Source organism: Indicator indicator, chromosome 15 (genome assembly GCF_027791375.1).
Source record: "Indicator indicator isolate 239-I01 chromosome 15, UM_Iind_1.1, whole genome shotgun sequence".
NCBI lineage: Eukaryota > Metazoa > Chordata > Aves > Piciformes > Indicatoridae > Indicator > Indicator indicator.
This window is the reverse complement of record NC_072024.1, coordinates 10,565,967-10,589,194: the sequence shown is the minus strand read 5'-3', so window position 1 is coordinate 10,589,194 and position 23,228 is coordinate 10,565,967. Positions and strand designations below refer to the sequence as shown.

Genomic DNA, 23,228 nt, shown 5'->3' with positions numbered 1-23,228 from the left:
TGTAGCTAAGCAAAAGACTTCCTGAGAAATTACAGCTGCAGTAGGAGCTAACTTGTGTATTGGTTTAACCTGTGAGAGGCTATTGTATGGAAACAGTCTAAGTTATTACTTCATACACAGCTGACAATCTGTGCTGCTTCCTGCTGCATGGAGAGGGTATTGTAGCATTTTTAAGTCAGTTCTGGCAGTGCACTGTCTTCCTTTTTAGTAGGTCAGTTTTCTACATTTCCCTGATGGTCAGAGGGTCTAGTTGCTTGCCTAGAGATGTTTGGGCATAGAACAACCTTGCTGCTGTTGTCATCATGGCAGCATATCTTGGGTGTGGGGAGAGGAGGTTGGGCATTGATAAATTTCTTGCACTACAGTGGATGGCTGTTACAAATCTGTGTGTCAGGTCAGTCCCTGCCATGGACAGCAATAATTCATTCCCATCTTCTGTTCCTTTTGCTCTGTTGTAAAGAAGTCGAAACGCTCTGCCTATGAAAGTGGAGAAGAACACTCAGCAAAATACAGCAACTCCAATAACTCAGGTAACTACAGAGAGAAGAGCTTGCTTCTACACAGCTGTGTCAATGCTTTTTTGCTGTCATTTTCTGACTTACAAGATCCAGGGTCACCATCAATTTACATATTAATACTGTACTACCAAAGCCTGATATCACTGGTGTGTTTAATATAAGAGACAAATCAAGACCTTGAAAGTATCATCAGTTTTAGATTTTTAGCTACTTAATGTAATGTGTCCACTTTTCTGTGTCTCGTTCCTAAACAAACAAACAAACAAAACAATCTCTTCATTCTGTTTAATATTTGAGTTGAATAATGGGGCGTTAATAATGCAGCCTTCAGGGAGAAAATATGAGGTGATCTATGTTCTGCAGTAAGGTGTTAAGATGAATGTGAAAATTACATTTAATTGCTGCTGCAGTTCCAAATTCTGAAACAACAGAACCTTTGACAGGTCTTCATTTAGTTAAAAGGAACAGTCAGCACTACTGAATAGATTAAATAGATTGACTTGCTTGGCTAAAATGTGTCCAGAATCAGCCTGTTGTGGAATAGTCAAATATCAGAATAACTTGTGGAGTACAGCAACTGACTGAAAATAATCTCTTGGAAGGAGAACTGGGGTGCCATCCATGCGGTGGCACAACTCCTTAAGGAGAACACAATTTGGACACTGAAATCCAACAGCTTAAGCAACAGAGGAGTATTTGCAGTTGGGGAATACTATCGAGTGTGCTTTTTATGTGTTTGGACTTCCTCTAGCACTGTGTACTATAAGGCTTCTGTTCAGATTGGGTCTGAGTGACACTGTGCCTATGAATGGGAATCTTTCCCAAGATTTCAGTGGAAGCAGGATTGAATCTTCAGTCAATAAAGTTGGCCTGTTTCCAACAATCTGTCTTGTCTGACTGTTGAATTTTAATGTCGCAGCTTTAGTTACTAGACTGTTGTTTTATTTAGCAGGCTCTGGGGCGAGTTCCCCATTAACATCTCCATCATCCCCCACTCCGCCCTCTACAGCAGGTAAGTTCAAGAGTCCTTACAGTGTTTGTCTTTTTTTTTTTTTTTTTTAAATCTCCCTTTCCTCCTCCCCTGCCCCTTAACTGTGGCTGTTATTCCCAAGGATGGTTAAGGGATGGTGGTTTTCAAGGATGGAACACAGAGATGACATTTTGTCTTCTGCCAGCCTGGGTGTGGGCACATGCTCTCTTTTGAAGGCCATAGACAACATTTTAATACTCTTCTTTTTCATTTAATAACCTTTCTTGAGATGTACATGGTATACACATGGATTTACCCATAGAGACTCTGAAGCAAGCACTTATTTCTATTACTCCAGTCCTACCCACAGTCCTACCCACACTACTACTTTCCAAACATTTTCTAGGCCTCGTGTTGCAGTATGCATTTGTTCTGATGTTAATGGTCTGTTGAGGACAAAATGCTGTTTGTCTATCCCTCATTTCTGTTTATTGTGTCCTTATACCTGTACTGCAGTGTCAGGAATATTGGGTGAGACAATTTCATTGGCTTAAGCTACACACACTGGAACAGGTTGCCCAGGGAGGTGGTTGGGACCCCTTCCTTAGAAATGTTCAAGGGTAGCCTGGTCTATTTGAGGATGTCCCTGCTGACTATGGGGAGGTCAGACTGGATGACCTTTGGAAGTCCCATCTGGCCCAGACCATTCTATGATTCTATAAATCTCCCCAGTTCTGAATATTGGGTGATGGTGGATGTGCTTCAGCCTGAAAGAAGAGGAGCACTGTCAAACATCAACAGCAAAAGGTGTTACTGGAATTCCTTTCTTGAAGGGACGAGCCATAGCAGTGCTGTTTGTTATGATGACTCATGCCAGAAACTTTCTGCACAGCACAGCTTGTTAACTGAAGTGATGCAAAGCTATGTTTGCTATGGATGGTCTTTCAGAGGACACAGCAGTATCTGATGTAATTCAGTCATGCTGAAATTCAAATTAGTCATTTCTCCCTCAAGTTCAGGTATGTTAAGTGTGCATATTATGAACTAACTTCACCCAGTCAGCATAAACAAGATAATTACTGTTAGTGTGTTGCACAATAACAATGCTGTTTTCTGGATGTAGTGACTGTTAGCTGGAGGGTTTATTTCAAGTTCTGTGTGCTTTAGTAAGGAAGTAGCTAAAACTGCAAAAGAAAACCTTATGCCTGCAAAATGGACAGGTGCTTAGAAAATGTTTATGTTTTTTTCTGCAATAAAACTGTCTATTACTGATGTTTTAACTTGAACCTGTTAGAACTTGTTTGAGGGCTTTTTCAAGTTTTGAGCATGTGATGCAGGTTTATGAGTAAAGGTGGTTCAGAGTGGCTAAAAATGCTCAAGCTTGAGCTCAGAACTTGGCTCCTGTTTTTCAAACCACATTGTCACAGGGTGTCACTCATGTTGCTCCCAGTGTGCTGACATCTGACACAGTGCACGTGGCCCTACCCTGCGTACAGATTGGAAAGTATTGAAGTGTGCTGATGGCTTTGATCATTTTGATGGGGTGTAAAGGCAAATATTGCCATTTTAGGAATGCTTTTGTGAGTAGAATTCATAGAGGAGACTTCAGGTAGTAGTTCTAAGAGAAAAGTAGTGTGTCTGGTTTTTTTTCTCTCTCTTTTCACCAACAGTGTTGTAGTTTCAGTTATTCTAAGCAAGTATGCTATTACTGACTCAGTGAAAGAATCGCTGGCCCCATGGTAGGACTTTCTTTGTGACAAGTGATGCATCTATAGCTTGTATGTCTCTCTTCCAGTTTCCTGGTACTTGCTAAGGATATTTACCTCTAAACCAAAATTGATTGTGGGTGTCAGTGTGGTGAGATGACTCTTAAAAGAGGACTTTCAGTCTGTAGTTCTGGTTTGGTTGTTACGTTAGAATCATGGCATCTCAAAGCATCCTGCTGATGCAGTGCATAGGAAAATGAAAGGCTGATGTGGAAAAATGTACCCAGCAGAAGCTCTTGCCTTTGTTCTGTCCTGTAACTGGCCGAATCAATGAGGTGTGTGGGTATGTGCTGAGCCAGAGACACTGACCAAAGGGGAGCAGGCTTCAGGCTAACTTGGGGAAGCAACCTCATTCAGGGGGTTTCTCACACGTGGAGAGGTGCTTTGTTTCTGAACAAAGGCCCTGTAAGGTTTAGCTTGTAGCAGTTCTTGGTGTAGTCAGTGCGAATCGTGCTAAGAAATAAAATGATCTCTGGCTTCAGTGGTCTTCATAATGACAGGCACAGCTGTAGAACTAAACATAGGATCTGCTTTAAGGGGATAGGTATCTACTAGAAATCCAGATTCTCCTTGACTGGAATGTTTTGGGCTGGTTTTGTTGCAGATACTTGGCTAAGTAGCATCTTTAAAATGTTTTTTTTTAGATTGTGGCAAGTGATTCTAATGTAACTTCTCAGTTTTTCTGATGTTTCTCTTGAATATTTGATTTTTTTTCTCCACTTGCACAATTCTTTGCTTCCTTGAAAATCTGTTATTTTACTTTGTGGTTGTGAGCTATGGCTGGGATCAGGAGGGTTGTGGATAATTTAAAAATTCACTGCATCTTCTCTAAATAAAATAAGCCCTTAAAATACCAATGAGCTCTCTTTAGAAGAGAGAGAAGTTTGGAGGGTGCCATTTTTGCTTCCCTGCGAGGACTGCCAGCATTGTACATAACTTTAGCCATCTTTTTCTGTGCCAGTTGTTCTGAATCCTTCAGTACAGGTTTCACAGGCATGTTTCATAGATGGTGCACCTTTTCTGCTCTCCTCTTTGTAAGACAGTTTGAATGCTTTAGTAAGCGCTCTTCATGAGTGTCTCTGACCCATGCAGCGTAAGTGTAAATACAGGTGTTAATACAACAGAAAGTGTTCCTTGAACTGAATGGATTCCATCTTCTATGGCTACTCTGCCTGCAGATCTCTTGCTAAATCTCTCTAAATGCATTTTAATCCTGTAAAGCTTGAATTATGGCATGTGCAATTGAAAGCATGTGTGTTGTATTTGTTCATGTATAGCAATGCTTTTATAGCATGGAAAACCGTGGTTCATTATTCAGAACCAGAAAAGGTATTGTATATGTAACAAGTAGTTGATCTGCTCTCCTCCTGTTTGTCAGTGAATAAGAATGTATTGATTTTTGTACTAACTTTTCAGCTAACAGTATCTGTTTTTCTCACTTTGACACGAGAACTGGATGATTAACTTGTGTCCTCTCTCTTTCTCTGCTGTTTTCAATAGAGCATGCATCATTTTGAACGTGAATTTTCAGAAAAGTAAGCTAATGCTGATTTATCTCTTTTAAAGATGCTCTGTTTCTGTACGGGAAAGATGAATGCAAATCTTGAACTTCCTTAGCATTGGGAGGGAATAGAAGAAAAAAGATCTGAACATCTGTATGGATTATTTTGATGAAATACAGCATCTTTAAAAACTCTACCACTGAAATGACTTTGTTTGCACCCCATTCTCAGCTGAGTTTTTAATGCTGTTTGCACAATTACTGTCACTTTAAATTCATAATTAAGTTTTTGTTTCAATTCAGGCATCAAGTTTACAGCATCTGATTTACTTCCTATTCCTTTTAACACACTCTTTTAACAAAAATGTCCCTGTAAAAAAACCTTGGTAAGTTCTTGTTTGAGTGTTTTGTTCTTACAACTGCATGAATGAGCAAAATGTGTGTTTTCAGGCAACTTCTTCCAACGTATTTATTGGAATGGTCTGAGTGCTTATCTCAAATGTGGTGGTTGTGTTCTGGGTTTTTTTGTTTGTTTGTTTGTGGGTTTTTTTGGTTTTTTTTTTTTGTTTGTTTGTACACTGTTGCACAGAACAATTTAATCTGTAGATGTAACTGCATTTGACTACACAAGCATGAACTAAGATTTCCTTTGCATCCACCACTCATATCAGAAAGAGAAGGACAGCTTGGTTTTGATAAACTCACTGAAACAAAGGGAATTGCAGATTTTCACAGTCATGCTTTTAATTAGTAGGTTCAATATATAATGCTCATAGCTAGTCAGATACCATTTTAAAACCTGCGTATTTTTATGTTTTAAAGGAGAACTCAGGTGTAAGAGTTCCATTGCTTGTAATCAGTCTCCCAAGAGTTTTACTGTATGATGTTGTCAGCAGTTCAATTTCAATAATAGTGAGTCCTGTGGAATTAAACAAGTTTCCAGGAAGGAAGGTGGCCTTCCCTATCTTTTCTATCCCCATTGTAAAATAACCACATCAAAATATGAAGATAACATGGAATTTTGGCCTCATAATACTAGTGATTCCAGCCATTTGTGGCTTTTTTGCCCCTCTCTCTGGCAAGCGTGTACCCTCCTTCACTGCACATTACTCCTGTCTTTGTATTCTGTGCAGAATCCTGGCTGCTCTTTTCACAGTTGATCACTATTGCATCTTGTACAGCTACTTGCATAGTGCCTTCAGCCTCACCTTGCAATTCCAGCCCAAACCCTTGTCTTTGTTCTCTGCAGTTCTTGCATGTCTTTGAAGCCATTTAATTTATGATTATGGTCTTGGCTTTTTAGAGCAGTTGATCTGATCAGTTTTGTGATAGTATTGGTACGCCAGTCCTTCTGACCACTTTAACCACAGAAGTGGTTACTTGAGCTGTTCTTGGTCTTGTTCTTCCTTTGGCAAAGTGTCAAGTTTTGATTTGCTGGCAGTCTGTACACACGAGAAACAGGCAGCCTCTAACCTAGGGGATGGTTTTCCAGTATTTCTATTAATAAACAGCCTTACTTTGGCTTGTGTAAAGAGTAGATCTGGGTAAGTTAGATGGCCCCAAGGTATCAATATGCAATTTATTTCAATTTGTGCTAACACTGTGTGATGTTTTTATTATTTAAGAGAGCAGCTGATCCACATACTAAATTGTTTCGGCTGACCTCTGATATTTCTGCTAGGGCTTGAGTATTTCCTCTGGAAGAGAGGAGAGTGAAGTATGTGCTTCCATGTTTTGTTGTCACAGATGGCTTTCATGCCAATGAGAATTTCTCGTGAAGAGTTGGAAGTGTGACAGTCACAGCATGTATTAATGTACTCTGGCAAAATTGGATGCTTTGTGTGAATACTTTGCATTTTGAGCTTGCTTCCATATGGGAAAAGTTTTGCTTCAAAGACTGGTACAAATAGAAAATGAGGGTGCTTTGATTTATGTCTTTCATCCAGTATAAATGCTTGTTTTAATTACAGCTGTTACTTTTTTATTATTGCTTGTTAATCTGAAAGTTAGTGAGGCACTGAGAGAGGAGCACAGAGAACTTGTCCAGCTTCTTGTTTTCTGTAGCTCAGCTTTATCCTTCATCGAATGCTTCTAGAGTCCATGTGGCATAATGTCCTTTAACTGCTTGGTATTTGCTTACTTCTTAGCAAGCAGTTCTACTCCAGTAACCAGACTCATGGTTGGCCCCATGTTGTTTTGCTTGGTAGTCCATTATTATGACAGCTCTTGCTACTTACCAGTATATTCCTCTTTGTAGGTTAGAGCTACCAGAGGCAAGTTAGACTGTAGGTGCCATTTGTCTCTCTAGTCATACTGTGCAGTTACTCATAATCTAGATGACAGAGTTAAAATTCAGTGTTGAATAGTTCTAAGATATTAATCACTGTGCCCCTACTCATTCCAGAATATTTGAGATAAGACAGGCCCATCATTCTCCATATAGCAGCAAGTCATCACCTTGCAAGTTCCACCTTCACGTCTTGTGGAATGCCAAGTGGTCACCTCTGAAGCCCTTTGCTCTTACTCCTGCCTGTATCTTTCATAATACTTGAGTAGAAAGGATGGTGCAATGTGGATCAGCAATGCTGCACAACATCAAGTTGTCTGAGAGAGCTGCTTGTGGAAAACAATGCCACTTGCCTGCATCTGTCAGGAAGCAACTCTGTGCAGGCCCTTGCTGCTGGGCTAGCTGACTGCCTGCACTGCTGTGGGCTCTGGCTTCCCAGAGTCAGGATGAGGTGTGATGAATAGCATGAGATGGACATGACTGGGGTAGGAAGCAAGGGCCAGAGTGCAAAGGTGACTGGTGGGAACGTGAGAGGCAGGCAAGAGGTGTGAGTGGCAGATGGTTGTGATTCATTCAGCCTGTGAAACAAGCATTTGTTACATGTTTGGAGAAAGCCTGGCAGTACTGTGGAAGCATAAAATACTTCCAGAAAACTCTATCTGCAGTTAGTACTTCAAAAATGGAGTATAACCTGCCCAAGCAGTCATCACAAATACTACAGTGATGTGGTCCTTTAAAGAGTGTAAAATTCATTGTAAATAAGAGCAGGTAGTGAGACTTGCTTCCAGTCTTGGTTACTGTTCATGACCCAAAGAGTGAAGTGCTTCACTGGGGAAAAACAGGGGAAACTGAAGCCACAAAGTCCCGTTAAGTGGTCCTAAATTCCCTCAGTCCAAGATGACATTTGATTCATGTTTTGCACCCTTGAGTATTGAGGAACTTCAGGCTTCATTTCAGAGGTGTCTCAGAGGACACAGCTCACCTGCAGATAGAGAGATTTGATCACTTTGGCATTTTTCATCCGTTCTGTTCTTCACACTCCACTGGCATTTAGGGAATGATGTGACTAGTGCAGGACTGACCAAGTCCAGCTAAACAGCTACAGACCTCTGCAGCAGGACCTCTCTGACACAAACTACATTTCTTATCAACAGGAGCATCATCGATACCCCCAGCACCGCCACCACCACCACCGCCCCTGCCACCAGCAGCTCCTCCTCCAAGTACAGAGGTGCCAATGCAGCCAAGCCCTCAGCCTGATGTCAGTGCAAGCCGAGGAGCCTTACTCAGCTCCATTCAAAACTTTCAGAAAGGAACTCTGAAGAAAACACAGACATGTGACTACAGTGCTCCCAGGATCAGCTGAGGCCACTCACCACACCAGGATTGAATTCTCTCTCCCCATCCTGTGCTGTCCCTCCTGATCGGTGACTGATCTACCAGCATATAGCAGCTAATCGCACTGCAGCTCCGTTTACCCTGATTTCAGCCTTCCTTGAGTAGCAGCACTGCCCTGTCTGAGTTGTGTTGCCATGCTGTGCCAAGTACTCCTTTATTTGGTTTCAGGAACTTTGTTCTCTAGCTACAGTTTCAGGGGTACAGTGACTTTCGTGTAGCTGAATAAAAATCTGAAAATAGGAATGACCACAACCATGGTGCAGTAATGCATTTTTCCTAGCTCTATTCCACCCCTTTTTTCCAGTTACAGAATTGTACTGCTCAGTTTTTCAACTCTTCATGGATTTGTAACTCATCTTAGGTCTGGCTGCATTGAATCAGCAAATTTTGTTTTGGATAGTCCACCCCTGCACACCCTTAAAGCATACTGCACAGGTGAGGGACTTGAGAATTAAATCTTATTGCCACCATGTTTGCTGGTGGAGTAAAAATGCCATCTCATTAGACTTGTTTAAATGGAGATCCTACCTGTAACTCTAAGGGAAAGTATTTTTAAATGACAAAACAGTTGAAATGGGAGTTAATAGGGCACTGGGATATTATTCTTGATTTAGTTAAATGCAAAGTTACTTCAAGCTAATTCTACTGCTTAAACTTTATTTCAAAGATCTTTTTTGATTTAAAACCTTAAACAAATTGCACTTTAAAGGATTATAGATAATCCATTTTTTAAAATTCAAGTACATCAGTGTTTGTTACTATGCAGAGAATGTCTGTACAAAGTTTCATGTAACCTGTGATATTCAGTCATTTTTATTAAAATGTTAATGGAATTCCTTCAGCAGTGTGGTGGTGGGTGTGTTCAGCTAGGATTGCACCTGCAAGCCAGGCTTCCTGAGAACCCAGCAGCACTTCTGCAGTACTCTGAAAGGTATTCCTGGTCCTCCACTGAAATAGGACCCGAGCTCTTCTGTCTCCTGACAGAGGTAAGTGTCTCCCCTGCAACAGCTCAAGGAAAGGGCAGCCTGATGGGGTAACAGAGCAAGCCACACTGCATAGGCTCCCACTGGCAGCATGGACTCTGTACCAGAAGCTGCTAAACAAAGCTACACCCTGGTATGTGGTGATCTGCCAAAGGGAGGCTGTGACTGCTTCTCAGCTCTTCCAGCACAACCTACACAACAGCTGCTTCAGACCCAGGCGCAGCGTGTCTGCAAAAGTAACTTATTTTGCATTGTAAGAACTACAGTTTGAGTGTGCTGTTGTTAGCAACGAGTTTGAAAAAAACAAACCCCAAAACATGAAAGCAAAGCATTGGGGCAAGTCTTTTTTATCACTGTATGTGGCAGCTAGTAAAGAAAAACTAGGTAGTGTTTCCTATCACTTACTGAAGAGGATCAGGATCTTGTATTTAAACTCTTGTGCAGAACTTTCCTGCACAAGAAGCCTTCTGTGAGCTCATACAAGCTTTCAAAGCTGCTCTGTGCAGAGTTGCAGTTAACTGAAAAGCAAGTCTTCACCCACCCCAGTCACATCATTCACCTTTAACAAGCTTTGCAACCATGAGCTCCCAGAGAGCTGTACAGCCAGGGCTGGACTCAAAGCCTCATCCTGCTCACTACAGCTCTTATCTCAGCTGCCACTACAGCCAGTAGTTACAAGCCAATCAGAAACGGAGGCATTTTTTCCTTGCTCTGGATTTAGACTGGGATTTCCCCACATAGAGTAGCACCAACCCACTTGTACTGCTGAACAAACAAGCATTACCACATTGTTCTTTATATGAAGTGTGGCTTAGACGGTAACCCCATATAAATATTCTGGAAGGTCACTATACTTTCCCCACTGTACAGAAGTTCATGTAACCATACAACGGAAGTTATACATACAACTTGCCCTCTACAACATTAATGCTTTTGTAAAGCAGACTTTAAAACATATATTTACAACTTAGATGTTCAAAGTTTTCTTCACTGCAAATATTATGTCCTTGACTTGAGGTATGCAGTTATCTTCTAAAATTTTTGCGTAAGGCATAGGGACGTCTGCGCCGGTAACACGCACAGCTGGAGCGTCCAAGTAGTTAAAGGCAGGTCCTGAAACAGAAGACAGCTGTCAGATTGCCATGCACTATGGTTTTTCTCTTCATCTTTTAATCTATTGAAACAGTTTTGATCCTGTAGCTCTAATATTCCAGAGAAAGATGTTCCTGCTCGTTTATTTCCATCCTGCTTTTGGCACAGTCAAGTTGCCAGCATAAGAATTACTTGTAACAGGAGCTGAGCTGGATCCACCCTGTGAAAATGTCTGGAGCAAGACAGCTAGGCTCAGATTCCCAAGATATAACCCCTTAGTTTTGCCTTCATCTGGCTTTATCATGAAGTTGTCAGGATTTAGACTAGGAATCCATGAGACCAACATGTACACTGCAAAACTCAGTACCTTCCATGATCCTGGCACAGATTTCAGCTCCTACTCCAAACTGTGGCCAACCTCCTTCAACAGTTACAAGGTGGTTTGTCTTTACAACGCTGGCTTCCACTGCTTCAATGTCCATTGGTCGAATGGTTCGCAGATTTATAACCTGGACAGAAGAAAAGGGGTGCAGGCTGTGTGAGTTCTGCTGTGATCTAAGCTTATTAATTACCACTGTCTGGCTACAGTGCCCTTTAGCACTTCTCTCTATTCTGTATTTGAATACAAGACTTAAAAGTTAATAAAATTTCTAACTTTTTATTCTGGCAGACTGTGCAGAACACTTTCTGGGGGCTCCTGGAAAATCCCAGATAGGTGAGTACTGCTATACTGAGATACAGCCACACTAATACAGTGTCATTGTTCTGCCTACCATACAGCTGGGTCAATCTGAGAATCAGTAGTAGTTCTGCCTTCATTTTGTGACAAAAAGGTCCAATGCAGAAACAGGAAATGCATATGCTATTAAGGCATTTAACAAATAAAGAAGCTTGTAGTTAATACACTGAAGTTTTGCAGAGCCTGAACAAGACCTTCTGCTGGTTTTCCCACTTCAGAAAAAAACAACAGAAACCTCACCCACCTCACACTCTACACCTTCTTTGGCAAGTACAGCAGCTGCTTCCAAACAGTGTCCAACAGGTCTTGAGTGTGCCACTAATGTAACATGAGTTCCTAGAACAGAAACAAGTATTGAAAAAAACAAAACCCTTAAGATGTAAAGCTTTTTTCCAGACCTCGGGTGCCTTTCAAGGTAATGTTAGGATTCACTTGGTAAATTGAAGTTCCTTGCCTTTGTTTGAAATGTTAAGTATTTTACACCATTACTTAGCATGAAGAGTGATAGCAGGACACAAACTTTACCCTTTAAAGAGTTATTAATACAGTTCTCAGATTATCCTTTTCAAACATTCATATAATTCAGCAGTAGGTGGGCTGAAATACTACAGTGATCTCTGCATGCTGCACAAAAATTTCATGTTAAGGTGAGGAAAAATGTATTTTATGAGCTATGTGAGTCATCTTCTACTCATCTCTGTGCTACACAACAAAGCCTTTAGAAGGGTATAGTTTTAGATGAGATACAGAGAACCAAGTGATCTTTCCCTATATGGGCAACCAAACAGTAAGATACACTACTAGATAAATAACACTTGAATGTTTGACATTCAAAATACTTTTCTATGCCCCATGTCAGCAGTATTCTGAATAGCCAAGAGGTTAAAAAAAGCCCCCAAAGCAGTTCAATCAGGAAACAAACTATTCCCAGCTCACCTTGCTTTTCTATCTTCGCTTTTCCAATTGGAACAACAAAGTCCTTTGACTGTGCCTGTTCAGACATTTCAAAGGGAACACCATACAGCAATTCATTTTCCAGCACCACAACTAGAAGAAAACATACTTGGATTAACATGTATATCTGCAGGCAGAGGACTGTACTAATGATTAGTGGTACTGCATCAGGCTAGCTCAGGATACTAGGGCCCTCCAGGCAACAAGGACTTCAGTATGTTTGCAGAAGTACTTAAAAAAAACCAACAGAGTTTTTACTTCAACGATGAAGTATTTTAAGAAGATTGTCTACAATTAGTCTTAAATGAGATCAGGTATTTAACTTTTGATACATGTCAGCAGAATTGCTTGTTTTAGAAATGCCTTAGATTTGCATGCCTGTATATGACAAAGGCAAAGGTTGCCCTGCTTTTAATGATGTTCTGAATTTATCACCTTTATTTCAAAACCTGCAAAAACGAGTCACAGAGGCCCTGGATATGCAGGAACTCCTCCTGACTCACATTCATATATTTTTTTACCCCTTTACAAAAGATTCAGAAATGTTTCTAAATGTCTTAATTGGTACCAAACTAGCAGTAAAGGTATGCAGCTGGCAACAACACAAAATTAGTCTTCTGCTGGCAAGGCAAGTGACCGTTAGGAAAAGAGGTAAATGCTTCTGTGCCTTTGTAAATACCTTAAAGCTGTAGTAAAGCAACCTTGGATTTTAGGGTTTAACAGTTTTTTAACTGTCACTTTAAATGGGGCAACAAAAGTGACATTCACAATCAAGTGCTAGATAGTGCCAGGAGCTGTTTGTGTTTACCTGGATTATCGTCCCGAATTGATGCTTTCAGCAGACCTTTGGCATCTTCTGAGCTCCAAGGACTAACAACTTTCAGACCTGGGCAGTGCCCATACCATGCTGCAAAGCACTGGGAGTGCTGAGCGGCCACTCCAGCTGATGCTCCGTTGGGGCCCCGGAAGACAATGGGCACAGCGATTGATCCTGAAGACATGTAACAGGTCTTGGCAGCTGAGTTTATAACCTGATCGATTGCTTGCATGGAGAAGTTGAATGTCATGAATTCACACACGGGTCTCAACCCTGCCTATAAAATACACATTAATAAATTTCTGCATTAAAAGCGCTTATTTTAAACATTCAGATCAGAAGTAGAGGAACACAAATTTACAAACCATAGCAGCACCGACAGCGATTCCTGCGAAGCCCATCTGAAAGAGAAAGAAACGCAGGGTAAGCACGAGGGGAGGGGCTCAGGAAGGGATGACCGGGATAGGAGACAGGGCAGCCTTACCTCCGATATCGGGGTGTCGATCACCCTCTTGTCCCCATACTTCTTCCAGAGACCCCTGGAGATCTGCAGGGCATAGAAGAGTCAGGGCCCGACGGAGGCCCCTTCCCGGCCCGGAATCGGCATCCACATACCTTGTAGGCCCCGTCGTACTGGGCGACCTCCTCGCCCAGCAAGAAGACGCGTTCGTCTCGCTCCAGCTCCTCATCCAGCGCCTGGTTCAGCGCATCCCGCACCGTCACCTGCGAGGCACCGACAGCTGGGCGGGGCGGTGACACGGCCCGCAGCCGCCGGGCTCCCCACATACCAAGGACGCGGGGGCCCTCACCGCCCACCCGCTCTCGGGCTGCCTCGCAGTCCCGGAGCCGGACATTTCCCCGAAGTCCTCTTTCAGGGCACCCCTCCCAGCGGCGGCCCCAGTACCTGTGCGGCGGCGGACGCGGAAAGGCGGATCCCCCTGCGTGACTGGAGCAGCCTCCCGGCAGCGCGGCCCTGCAGCGAGAGGCGGGCAAGGCAAGCGCCCAGCGGCGCCAGGTGCCGCAGTGCCGCCGCAGACGCCGCCATCTTGCCCATGTCCTCTAGTGTGGAGGGAATGGGGCGCCGCCGGTGACAAGCCCCCGCCCCCTCCGCTCTCTCGCGAGAACTGGCGCCCGCGACGGGAAGCGGGCGGCGCGGATCTTTGTCGTCACTTCCGCTCTCCCCGCGGCGGCAGCGGTAACACTACCTGAGCCTACTGAGGCTGACCGTGCGTCTGCTTTGGTGGGGAGGCGCATGGCCCGGGCTCGCACGCCTCTCTCGCAGCCACGGTTTCACCTTTTGAGGCTGCCCAGGCCGGCCCCCTCCGAACCACCGTCGTGATTCCGCAGCTGGGTGCTGGGCTGTGGGGCCGAGACGGGCATTGAGCGCAGCCACCCCGCTGGCGGCTCTGAGGGGAACGGGGGCGGTGCTGATGCGCCCCCACAGCCTTTCCCAGCACTGACCGGCGGGGGTGTGACCGGGGAGGCGTGGCCTGGTTAGGGCACACCCTCGCTCCGCCTTCGCCCGCGCCAGCGGCTCAACTTCGGGCTCGCCTTCACTCCTCCGTGCTGCTGCTGCTGCCGGCGGGTTCTCCTTCAGTACCGGGAGCTGCGCCCGTGAGTGCTGGGCTGGGCTACCCCGGGGCGGGAGGGTGCGGAGCTGGGCGCCCCGGGCCACTCAGGCTCGAGGGAGCGGTGAGGGGCTGGGCGCCCGCGGGCCGCATAGGGCGGGGTGCCCGCACCCTCTGTGGGGAGCGCGTTAAGACGAGACGGCCGCGTCCCGGGTGAGGGACAGGGCGCGTGGCAGCGCTCCCGGGGCGTTTCGGTACTGGGGGAGGGCTGCGAGGTAGGATGCTGGGTCCCCGGTGTTAGGGTGAGGATGGGACAGCTGGTGCTTGAATCGTGTTCCCGGTTGGGCTGGGGGATGGACAGGGAGGACGACGGCGTGCCTGGCGGTGAGCTCTGGAAGGGCCAGTCTGGGGTTATAGGGGTCCTGCCCCGTGTTGGGAGGGGAGCAATCCCTCCTGCCCTACCGGAGAGAGGAGACGGAGCTGGGCCACTGGTTTGCCGTCGGGGTGAGGGTGTAGGCTTGTGGGTTAGTTGCAGGGCAGAGGCAAAATGTCTCGGTTCATCTCCAGCATCTTTGCTGAATCATTGTGATCCTGAGGAGAGTTCTTCCACCGTGAGCTCTCTGGCTCCTCTGTGATGGATATTGGCACTTCCTGGCTCCTGCTGCAGGCCAGAGCCCCTCTCTGCCGAGGGCTCACAGGAAAGATTTTTGCCCGTCTTGCTTTCACTCTGTGGTCCATGTAGAGCCCCTTTGGTGTGTGCAGAGAGGTTCAGTGTTTCTTAAGTCTACCTTCTTCCCAAACTGTTTGGAGACGCATTTCCACATGCAGACGACTAGTTAGTTTCACAGGAGTGAAATGCATGGGTAAGACCCAGCAGTGATCATGGGTGCTGAAAGCCTGGATGTCTTGGGTTGCTGCATCAGGACCAGGCTAGATACATGTTAAATGAGGGACAAAGTGAAGTTGTGATATGGGCTCTTCAAACAAGTAGCAATTCAAATAAAAGTTTGGAATATGGACTCAAACCAGGGTGTCATAGAGCTCCTCAGGGGAGGGAAGGAGACTTCATGAGTTTGAAATTTATAGTAAAGCAATTAGTCATAAAGGAGTGAAAATGCTGAGTGGCTGGTGTGAGCGTTTTTCCCTCTTGCCTGAGGTGAAAACTAAGCTATTAGTAAAAGTCAACTAAAGAAAAGCAAGAGCTGAGATAATTTTTAATAAACTGTATTAGTCATTATAAACTTGACACGTGTAAAGGTGATGGATGCCTTCCTTAGTGAAGCCAATCTGAATTACTAGATGATTTGATAATTGGTTTTTAAGAGCTTTTAGGAGCCTGCCTCCTCCTTGCTCCCTTGGTTAGGGTAGCTCAGTGCTGGAGCCTTGGATTTGCTCTTCAACCTGTCATCTTGCTGTATTGTTTGGTGGAGTGCAGACATCACTGGTGCTAGCTTAGTTTTTGTCAGTTCAGGTGAGTAACTGATAATGTTTTACATTAGAAACTTGCCTTTCAAGGGTTATGACTGGCTGGGGAGTAGAGAGCCTGTTCATATACACCATAACTGTGTTGAGGGCAGGAGTTTCTTCTTACCTTTGGAGATATAAATGTGAAACACAGGGAGCTCACTGAGTGGGGTGAGTAGCTTGAAGTATTAAATATATTTGTCTGAGCAAGCACAGTCCTAGAATTACTCTTTGTAATTTTGGAGTTGTCACTGGTGGAATTCCTGATAACTCTATACAGACCTAGAATTCTGAAGTAACTGTTGAGGTTATACAACTTGTGTTGCAATGTTGTTACCAAACTGTTCTTTAAAGACTAGTGCCACAACTGAATCCTTTAACTATTTTTTTGTTGCTGTTGGAAAAACTAGATTAAAAACATTCAGAGCAAATATAAAGTGGTGTGTGCCTTTGACTTCTTTAACTGTTAGGTGTATTTCTTCTCCTCCTTCAAGTGACTGTGTATGACACCAGTGCAGTAGTTTTCTCCAGGTGCAGTAAGTAGCCTTGCTGGCATCCCTTGGCCTGTCCTGAGCTTGTTTGTATATTCACAGACACGGACGTTCAGCTGTCTCTTCCTTTGCTTTCTCTCAGTTTCAGCTCACAAAATGGTAGTTCTGTTCTGGGAGAAGCCCTGCTGAGGCTAGTGGGACTACCTGTTGCAGTAGTGTTGTCTTGTAATGCTCTGAGTTATAAGATATGAAAAAGGAGTGAGTGTTTTATAAAATGCAGGTATCCAGTTTAGTGTATTAAGTACAAAATGATGACTTAAGTGATTTTTTTCCAAGGTACTTTTTTCTTATTGTGCCTTTCTAGCTTTGGATGTGCATGGTGCAGGGCTGTAGCGGCAGTGCTGCTGTTTTAATGCTGGTGTCTTCTGCCTGCTCAAGAAGCAGCTTAATGAAAGCAGGACTGTGGTTTGATACAGTCGGCGCACTTCTGTTCTCACTGATGGAATCCTGTTTGGCTTAGATGGTGTCAGCAGTTTAGCTGAATTTCATCTTAAATGAGTATTTCTCATGGTTATCAAAAGCAGGCTGATATGGCTGCCTGTCGTTGGTTATCTGCTGTCAGGATACAAGCAGGCACATTAGTGAGGCTGTCCCTCCATGCGGTAGGTTGTGTGACACAGGGACTGGCTTGAGGCTGCCTACCCCAGGGTGTGGAAGGTGTGTGCCCACATCCTCCAATGCATCACTGCATTTCATTCAGGAAGAAATTAAAGCATCATTGAAAGGGCTTATGTCCTGAAGGGAGTACATCCCACCCTTCTTGGGTTGTGGTTTGCTCATCCATATCTCAGGTGTGCCTAAACAGAGCTATTTTTGCCTGTGAAGTTGCTTAGAAATTCAGAGCTCCCAGGATGATCAGGGTAGCAGCAGGTGGTTGAGATCACACTCAAGCATTTTTGGGATGGCCTCCCAGTATCATCACTTTGTGTTTTGCATCTTGCTCCAATGCTGGCTAGGCCAAGGAGGTTTTTGTGTGCCTGATGATTCTGGGTCCTCACACAAAGGTCAGTGAGCCTTCTTAATGCCACTTCCATGTCAAGTGCTGGGTTTGTTTCAGCCAATTGCTCTCTTAAATCATTCACTCTGGTGTTACATAGAAGTGCTGTGATCAAAGATTAGTTCATGCCCTTGTGCAGACAAGCGATGTCATCTGTTTCTCTCCCAGATAAAGTCTTGATTCCTCTGTAGTGTGGACTTAGATATGATATTATTTTGGTTAACATCTACCAGTTCAAATAACTCAGATGGACATCTGTCTGTCTTTGAATGTATATATATTCTGTCCTGATTACTAGTGCAGTTTCTGGCTGGCTGGATCATTTCACTTGCAAATGAATCCTTTTCTTGAATATCAGAAACATATGTCAGTCTATTTTAGGGTTCTAATGCCTCTGCAGGTTATACAGGTGTTGTACTTGACCAGAGTAACACCTGTACGTGCTAAAATTTAAAAGGTCTATGCTATTGATAAAAGTTAGTGAGCTGTCCATGAATGGCACTTCCAAATAAAGAAAAATTGAATGGATTCCCTTGATTTGTGAGCAGCCAAAAGGAAATAATTACAGAAGCTGGCAAAAGAGCTGGTGTTCCAGGTTTGTCTGCTCTTCGGGGGGGTGCTTTAATGTACTTTCTTGAGGCAGGTTCCATCTCTAATTTGTGCAAACAGGATCCTGGTGTGACTAGTTTTGTATCTCAGTATTCCTTAGTCTCCTGTTGTCTGACCTCACCATTTTCATATACCGATTTTGGGGTTTCTACTTTTTAATACATCTGAGCTGCAGCTGAGGCTGTGTTTGTGCTGCTAGCTCCTGGAGGCCTGACCTGCTGGGTGCTGATGTATCTACTCCATGGGTTTGGGCAGGGTAGCAGAGCTCAGAGAGGTGGGATGTGCTGCCTTGTTCTGTGGTGAATGAGACCAACCTCATTTACTTGGAATGAGAAGGGCAAGTAATCTTTTTGGCTGGGAGTGAACTGTGAACCTTCAGTTGTTTTGGAATGGGGAGCTCTGGCTTGGCTAAATTTTGGTTCTGCTTTTAGCTGGGTGACTGTGTGTTGAAGTTTGCTAGTAAAGAGGATGGGAACAGAAGTCTTGGTAACTGTGGTCTTTAAGATGTAAAAATAAACAAAGCTGAGAAGCTGTACCCTACTTAAAACAGACTGACCTAAATTTTCAGGAGTTGTAGCAAAGAAGCTGGCTCTGGGTAGAGGATAAAGGCTTACTGATGACTACCTTCCTTGTCCATGCATTGCCTGACATAGTTAAAGGCCACCTTTGGAAAATCTCCACTGGTCACTGCTTCCTCCCCCTCCAGTTGCACAACCTGGGCTGTGGATTTCCCTTGCTATGCTCATGAGGAGCTACTTTTCTTGTTATGCAAGTCAGCAGTTCAGCATCTTTTGGGAAGTTACAGCTTGAACCACTTCTCAAATTGGTTTTGTTGGAGTGTTGTGGAAACATGCTCTGTGTCCTCTGGCTTGTCCCTAAAGAGATTTCTTTCAAGAGTGTGAAGTCTACTCATACTCTTTTGTCTGTAGATTGATGTTCCTCCTATCAGTTGCAATTCACTATTGAATTATTAATTCTGCAGTGAGATGGTTTGTTTGTTTTTTTTTTTCATCTTACTGTCCCTTGTTTGCCATGCTTGATTTATTCTTCTGTGCAGTTTGAAACTGGAACATGGGAATTTTGACTATTATTAACGGATCACATGTATAACTTCAATGGTGGCTGAATAAACTTTTTAATTGGCAAAAGGACATCTGTCTTTCAAAGCAGTTACAGTTTCCCAGGTGAAAAGTAGTCCATTTGTGAACATGTATTATCCTCAGAGGGACATTAACAAAAGTGGGATGACACAGACACCTGATGGAGTGATGGCTTGTGTGCTCCAGAGGCAATCCTGTGCATATTGTGTAGGGAGAATGAGGGAAGAGCTCTTTTTTGTAGATTCTTCTGCTGATGTGGCTTTGTAGCTGAATGCTCTCCTGGCAGAGAGCCTGCCTCTGATTAGAAAGCATTCCCCTCGGTTGTCCTTGTAGGTCCTGATAGTCTGTCATGTTTTGTTCTTTATGTGTGCTTTTTCCTGCAGGAGGATAATAGGAGGAGGAGGATCTTGTATCCTTTCAGCAGCCTTCTGTTCAGCTTGGAGCACCACAGTTCAAGCAATTGAACAGATGGATAATGGAGACTGGGCATATATGGTAAGTGCTGTGCAGTTCAACCGGGCTTTCAAGATCTTGCAGTAAGAATCCTTCCAGCTCTGTCCTGTGTATCTCCAGAGCATCAGTCATGTGGAAAGCAAAGTTCTGCATGTTACAACAGCTTACTTACATTCTCTGGAGTGCTTCACCTCGTGTCGTGTTTGTGGGGAGAGATTTGTATTTCCTAGGTACAATCAGTGAATACTTGACTGATGCCTTAAGCTAACTCTTACTGTTTAACAAACACACAAAAGCTGAAAGTTTGTGCTTCCTGCATGTAATTTGAAGGACTTTGTAATTTTATTTATAAAGGAAAATTCTCCTTGTAAACCCTGTCTCAGACTAGACAAACACATCTTATTTTTCTTCTCTTTTCTTTCTCTAAACATTCTGCTGCTGTGCATATGTCTCTTTTCTCTGGCTGGCCTCAGTCCTAGTTGTTAGGGTTGGTGGCCAGATGGGATTTATGTTCCTTTCTCTCTTGTGTGCTATCTGGAAGGTGATGCAGACTGGTTTGTGCTTTGCCTCCTCCTCTTCTATGCAGCATACTAAATTGCTAATAAATATTTCTTTTTAGAGTTAAAAGCTGAAAGTTTTTTTGTTTGTTTGCTTGTTATAATAGTACCTCTTACCCTGAGCATGCATTGTTTTGATTATGATCTCTTGGTCCTGTGTCTAAACTTGCACTGTCACCTTTTGAGGAAGAAGGAAGAGGCTTCAGATTTGTTCAGCTGAATTTTTCTTGTCTTTTTTTCCCCTCCTTTTTTGTTTGTTCTGGAATCAGAGACAGATTGTAAAGTAGGGAACACTGATGGGCCTCATTCAGACTAACTTGTTCTTCAGGAAATCTCTGTTCTCATTTCCCCTTCTGTAGCATAGGAAAAAAACCTTGTTGCCCAAATGCAAAACTTGCTTCTGTGACACTAGCTCAGTTGTTAACATTTCTAAAGCATTCTGGAAATGTGCATTCTGAATCTTAAGTATCATCCTATTTAGTTGCCAGTTGTGCCATGTTGTTAGGTGGCTTGGATTTGTTCAGGTTTAAGCACCACTTAGAGGCTTCAAATGGGAGAAGCCTGATTCTCTCCCGAGCCAGCAGTTTCCAAATTCTGCCTTGTGTGTCAGGGAGATGAGTAAATCTTCCTGCGGTGGCTTGATAAACTCTGCCTTTCTCTCTTTCTAGATGACTGATCCAGTCACACTAAATGTGGGTGGACACATGTATACGACATCCCTCACAACTCTAACGAGGTATCCTGACTCAATGCTTGGGGCCATGTTCAGGGGAGACTTCCCCACCGCCAGGGACTCTCAGGGCAATTACTTTATTGACAGAGATGGACCACTTTTCCGTTATGTTCTTAACTTTTTAAGGACCTCAGAGCTCACTTTGCCACTGGACTTCAAGGAGTTTGACCTACTTCGCAAGGAAGCAGACTTCTATCAGATTGAACCTCTAATTCAGTGTCTTAATGACCCCAAGCCGCTGTATCCTGTGGATACCTTTGAGGAGGTGGTGGAGCTGTCCAGCACCCGGAAGCTTTCCAAGTACTCCAACCCAGTGGCAGTTATCATCACACAGCTCACTATCACGACTAAAGTCCATTCGTTACTGGAAGGCATTTCAAACCACTTCACAAAGTGGAATAAGCACATGATGGACACCAGGGACTGCCAGGTTTCCTTCACGTTTGGGCCATGCGATTACCACCAGGAAGTGTCACTCAGAGTGCATCTGATGGAGTACATCACAAAGCAAGGCTTCACGATCAGGAATACCAGAGTCCATCACATGAGCGAGCGTGCCAATGAAAACACAGTGGAGCATAACTGGACTTTCTGTAGACTGGCACGGAAAACAGATGACTGATTCTGACTCCACGGGAGCCACTTCAGTGATTAACAACTTTATTGGACAGTAAAGCCAAGAGAGTCTGGATTTTGACTGAAGCCCAACAATGTGGGCTTTTTTCTTTTATTTTATACAACTATTTATTGTTTTATCAGTAAGGACTGGAGGAGTTTCATTCTCTAGCAGCTCTGTCCTTTTGTCAAGAGAAAAAAAAAAACCATGCATGTGCCTGTTAAGACACCTTTTTGTTTGAAAGAGGGAGTCCGAAGAATTAGTCCAATAGGGTATTTTGTGTCATTAACACAATTATCTGACACAACTTAAAGTGCTAAAATTACCTCCATGTAAACGGTTTCTAATTCATCTAATGCTCTGACGCTGGGAGCAAGAAACAATTTCAAATGCAGTTGGGGAAAAGCTGCTATCATGTAGACTAATTTAGTTTCTAAATCAATAAACAGTATTGTAATATTCTAGGAAAAAAAAATCCTACCCTTTTAAAAAGTACTTGATAAGTACAGTTTCTTACAGTTATGACAACTGTTTCTTTCTATGCATATAAATCAAGCAACCAAATATTATCTGTAGCCATGGAATATGATTAGAAATATTTATATTGGATTCTAAATGCAAAATGTCCCTGTGGTAGAATTCGTATTTTTAATGCCTGGTGCAATATTATTCCCAAGTGTAATGCCTGCCAGCAAGAAGCTAATAAAAATGTGAAATACAGAACACTCTTTTGTGTTTTCTCTTTGTCTAGTATTAAAAAAAACTCCAAACACCCAAAGCTGCTTTTTTCCATGTTGCAGAGTAGTTCAGATGCTTTGGTAGGCCTCCATTCTCCTCCATTACTGATATACTTTCTCCCTCTCTGTATTACTGAGTTGTTTCAGCTGTTATGGTAGAAAGATGGCAGGCATTTGTACTGGCTAAAGAGGCAGGGATAGGGGGGACAGGGAGCCTAAATACCTGTAGCTGCTAAGTAGCATTACCTGGTTTGTCAGTGATTTTAACTGTAGAGTGCCTTTTCTGATGATGTTTTAACTCAAGCCATTCAAATTCTGTGGGTTTGCCCAATTAGTATATGGCCATTTCTGCTTATCTTGGGCACTTTGTCATAGTTATTTAATAGAATTTCTGGGTGTGCTCTAACTTGAATGCTGTTGGGAGTAAGAGAGTTGATATCCATTTTGATGTATGGATCCAGTTCTCCTGTGTGGTTCATGTCACAATTGTTCCTTAATGCAGCTGCTTTGCTCTCTGGGCTGTGAGGATGTAACAGGGGTTCTGGATTTCTATGGCAGTTGCTGGTTCCTGAAGGTGGGAGCTTTCCATCCCATTGCTCACTGAAAACACCTTTCCCTAGGGTCTGTTTCTCTATCATATTTTGTCTCTCCATCTTCATACCTTGCAGGGTTTTTGAGTTTTGTACTAGGAGGCAGTGAGATCTTTATTCTTCTTAAAATGGAGGGGAAGAAAAGCTGAACTGAGGAAGCTCATGAAGAGCGATTGTCTTTCCTGCAGCACATGGTAAGAAGTATCTGTTAACTGGCATTGAATTAAA

General features: G+C 43.5%; 3 protein-coding genes across 13 annotated transcripts in view; 2 read left to right on the top strand and 1 right to left on the bottom strand.

Moving 5' to 3' along the window:
- Positions 1 to 8,414, top strand: part of PXK (PX domain containing serine/threonine kinase like) — a 35,898-nt gene extending 27,484 nt beyond the window's left edge. For 4 of the 11 annotated variants that reach the window (XM_054387441.1, XM_054387436.1, XM_054387439.1 and 1 more), the window contains 3 exons: positions 461 to 530; positions 1,471 to 1,530; positions 8,197 to 8,414. In XM_054387441.1, coding sequence (XP_054243416.1) covers positions 461 to 530; positions 1,471 to 1,530; positions 8,197 to 8,408 — 342 coding nt within the window. In that variant the 3' untranslated portion in view covers positions 8,409 to 8,414. Of the gene's footprint in view, positions 1 to 460; positions 531 to 1,467; positions 1,531 to 8,196 lie in introns of all 11 variants that reach the window. The other 7 variants (XM_054387440.1, XM_054387435.1, XM_054387438.1 and 4 more) reach the window with 2 other exon arrangements.
- A 1,968-nt stretch (positions 8,415 to 10,382) lies between these two features.
- On the bottom strand, positions 10,383 to 14,070 carry PDHB (pyruvate dehydrogenase E1 subunit beta). Its single transcript, XM_054387445.1, has 9 exons — positions 13,930 to 14,070; positions 13,641 to 13,748; positions 13,510 to 13,572; positions 13,391 to 13,426; positions 13,017 to 13,302; positions 12,191 to 12,301; positions 11,499 to 11,590; positions 10,883 to 11,024; positions 10,383 to 10,536 (listed from the first exon to the last, which is right to left on the bottom strand). Exons 1-9 carry the CDS (start codon positions 14,068 to 14,070, stop codon positions 10,391 to 10,393), a joined length of 1,125 nt encoding a protein of 374 aa, XP_054243420.1. The 3' UTR covers positions 10,383 to 10,390.
- A 5,712-nt stretch (positions 14,071 to 19,782) lies between these two features.
- On the top strand, positions 19,783 to 21,688 carry KCTD6 (potassium channel tetramerization domain containing 6). Its single transcript, XM_054387178.1, has 2 exons — positions 19,783 to 19,809; positions 20,993 to 21,688. The coding sequence occupies exons 1-2, from the start codon at positions 19,783 to 19,785 to the stop codon at positions 21,677 to 21,679; spliced, it is 714 nt and encodes a 237-aa protein (XP_054243153.1). The 3' UTR covers positions 21,680 to 21,688.
- The last annotated feature ends 1,540 nt before the right edge of the window (positions 21,689 to 23,228 follow it).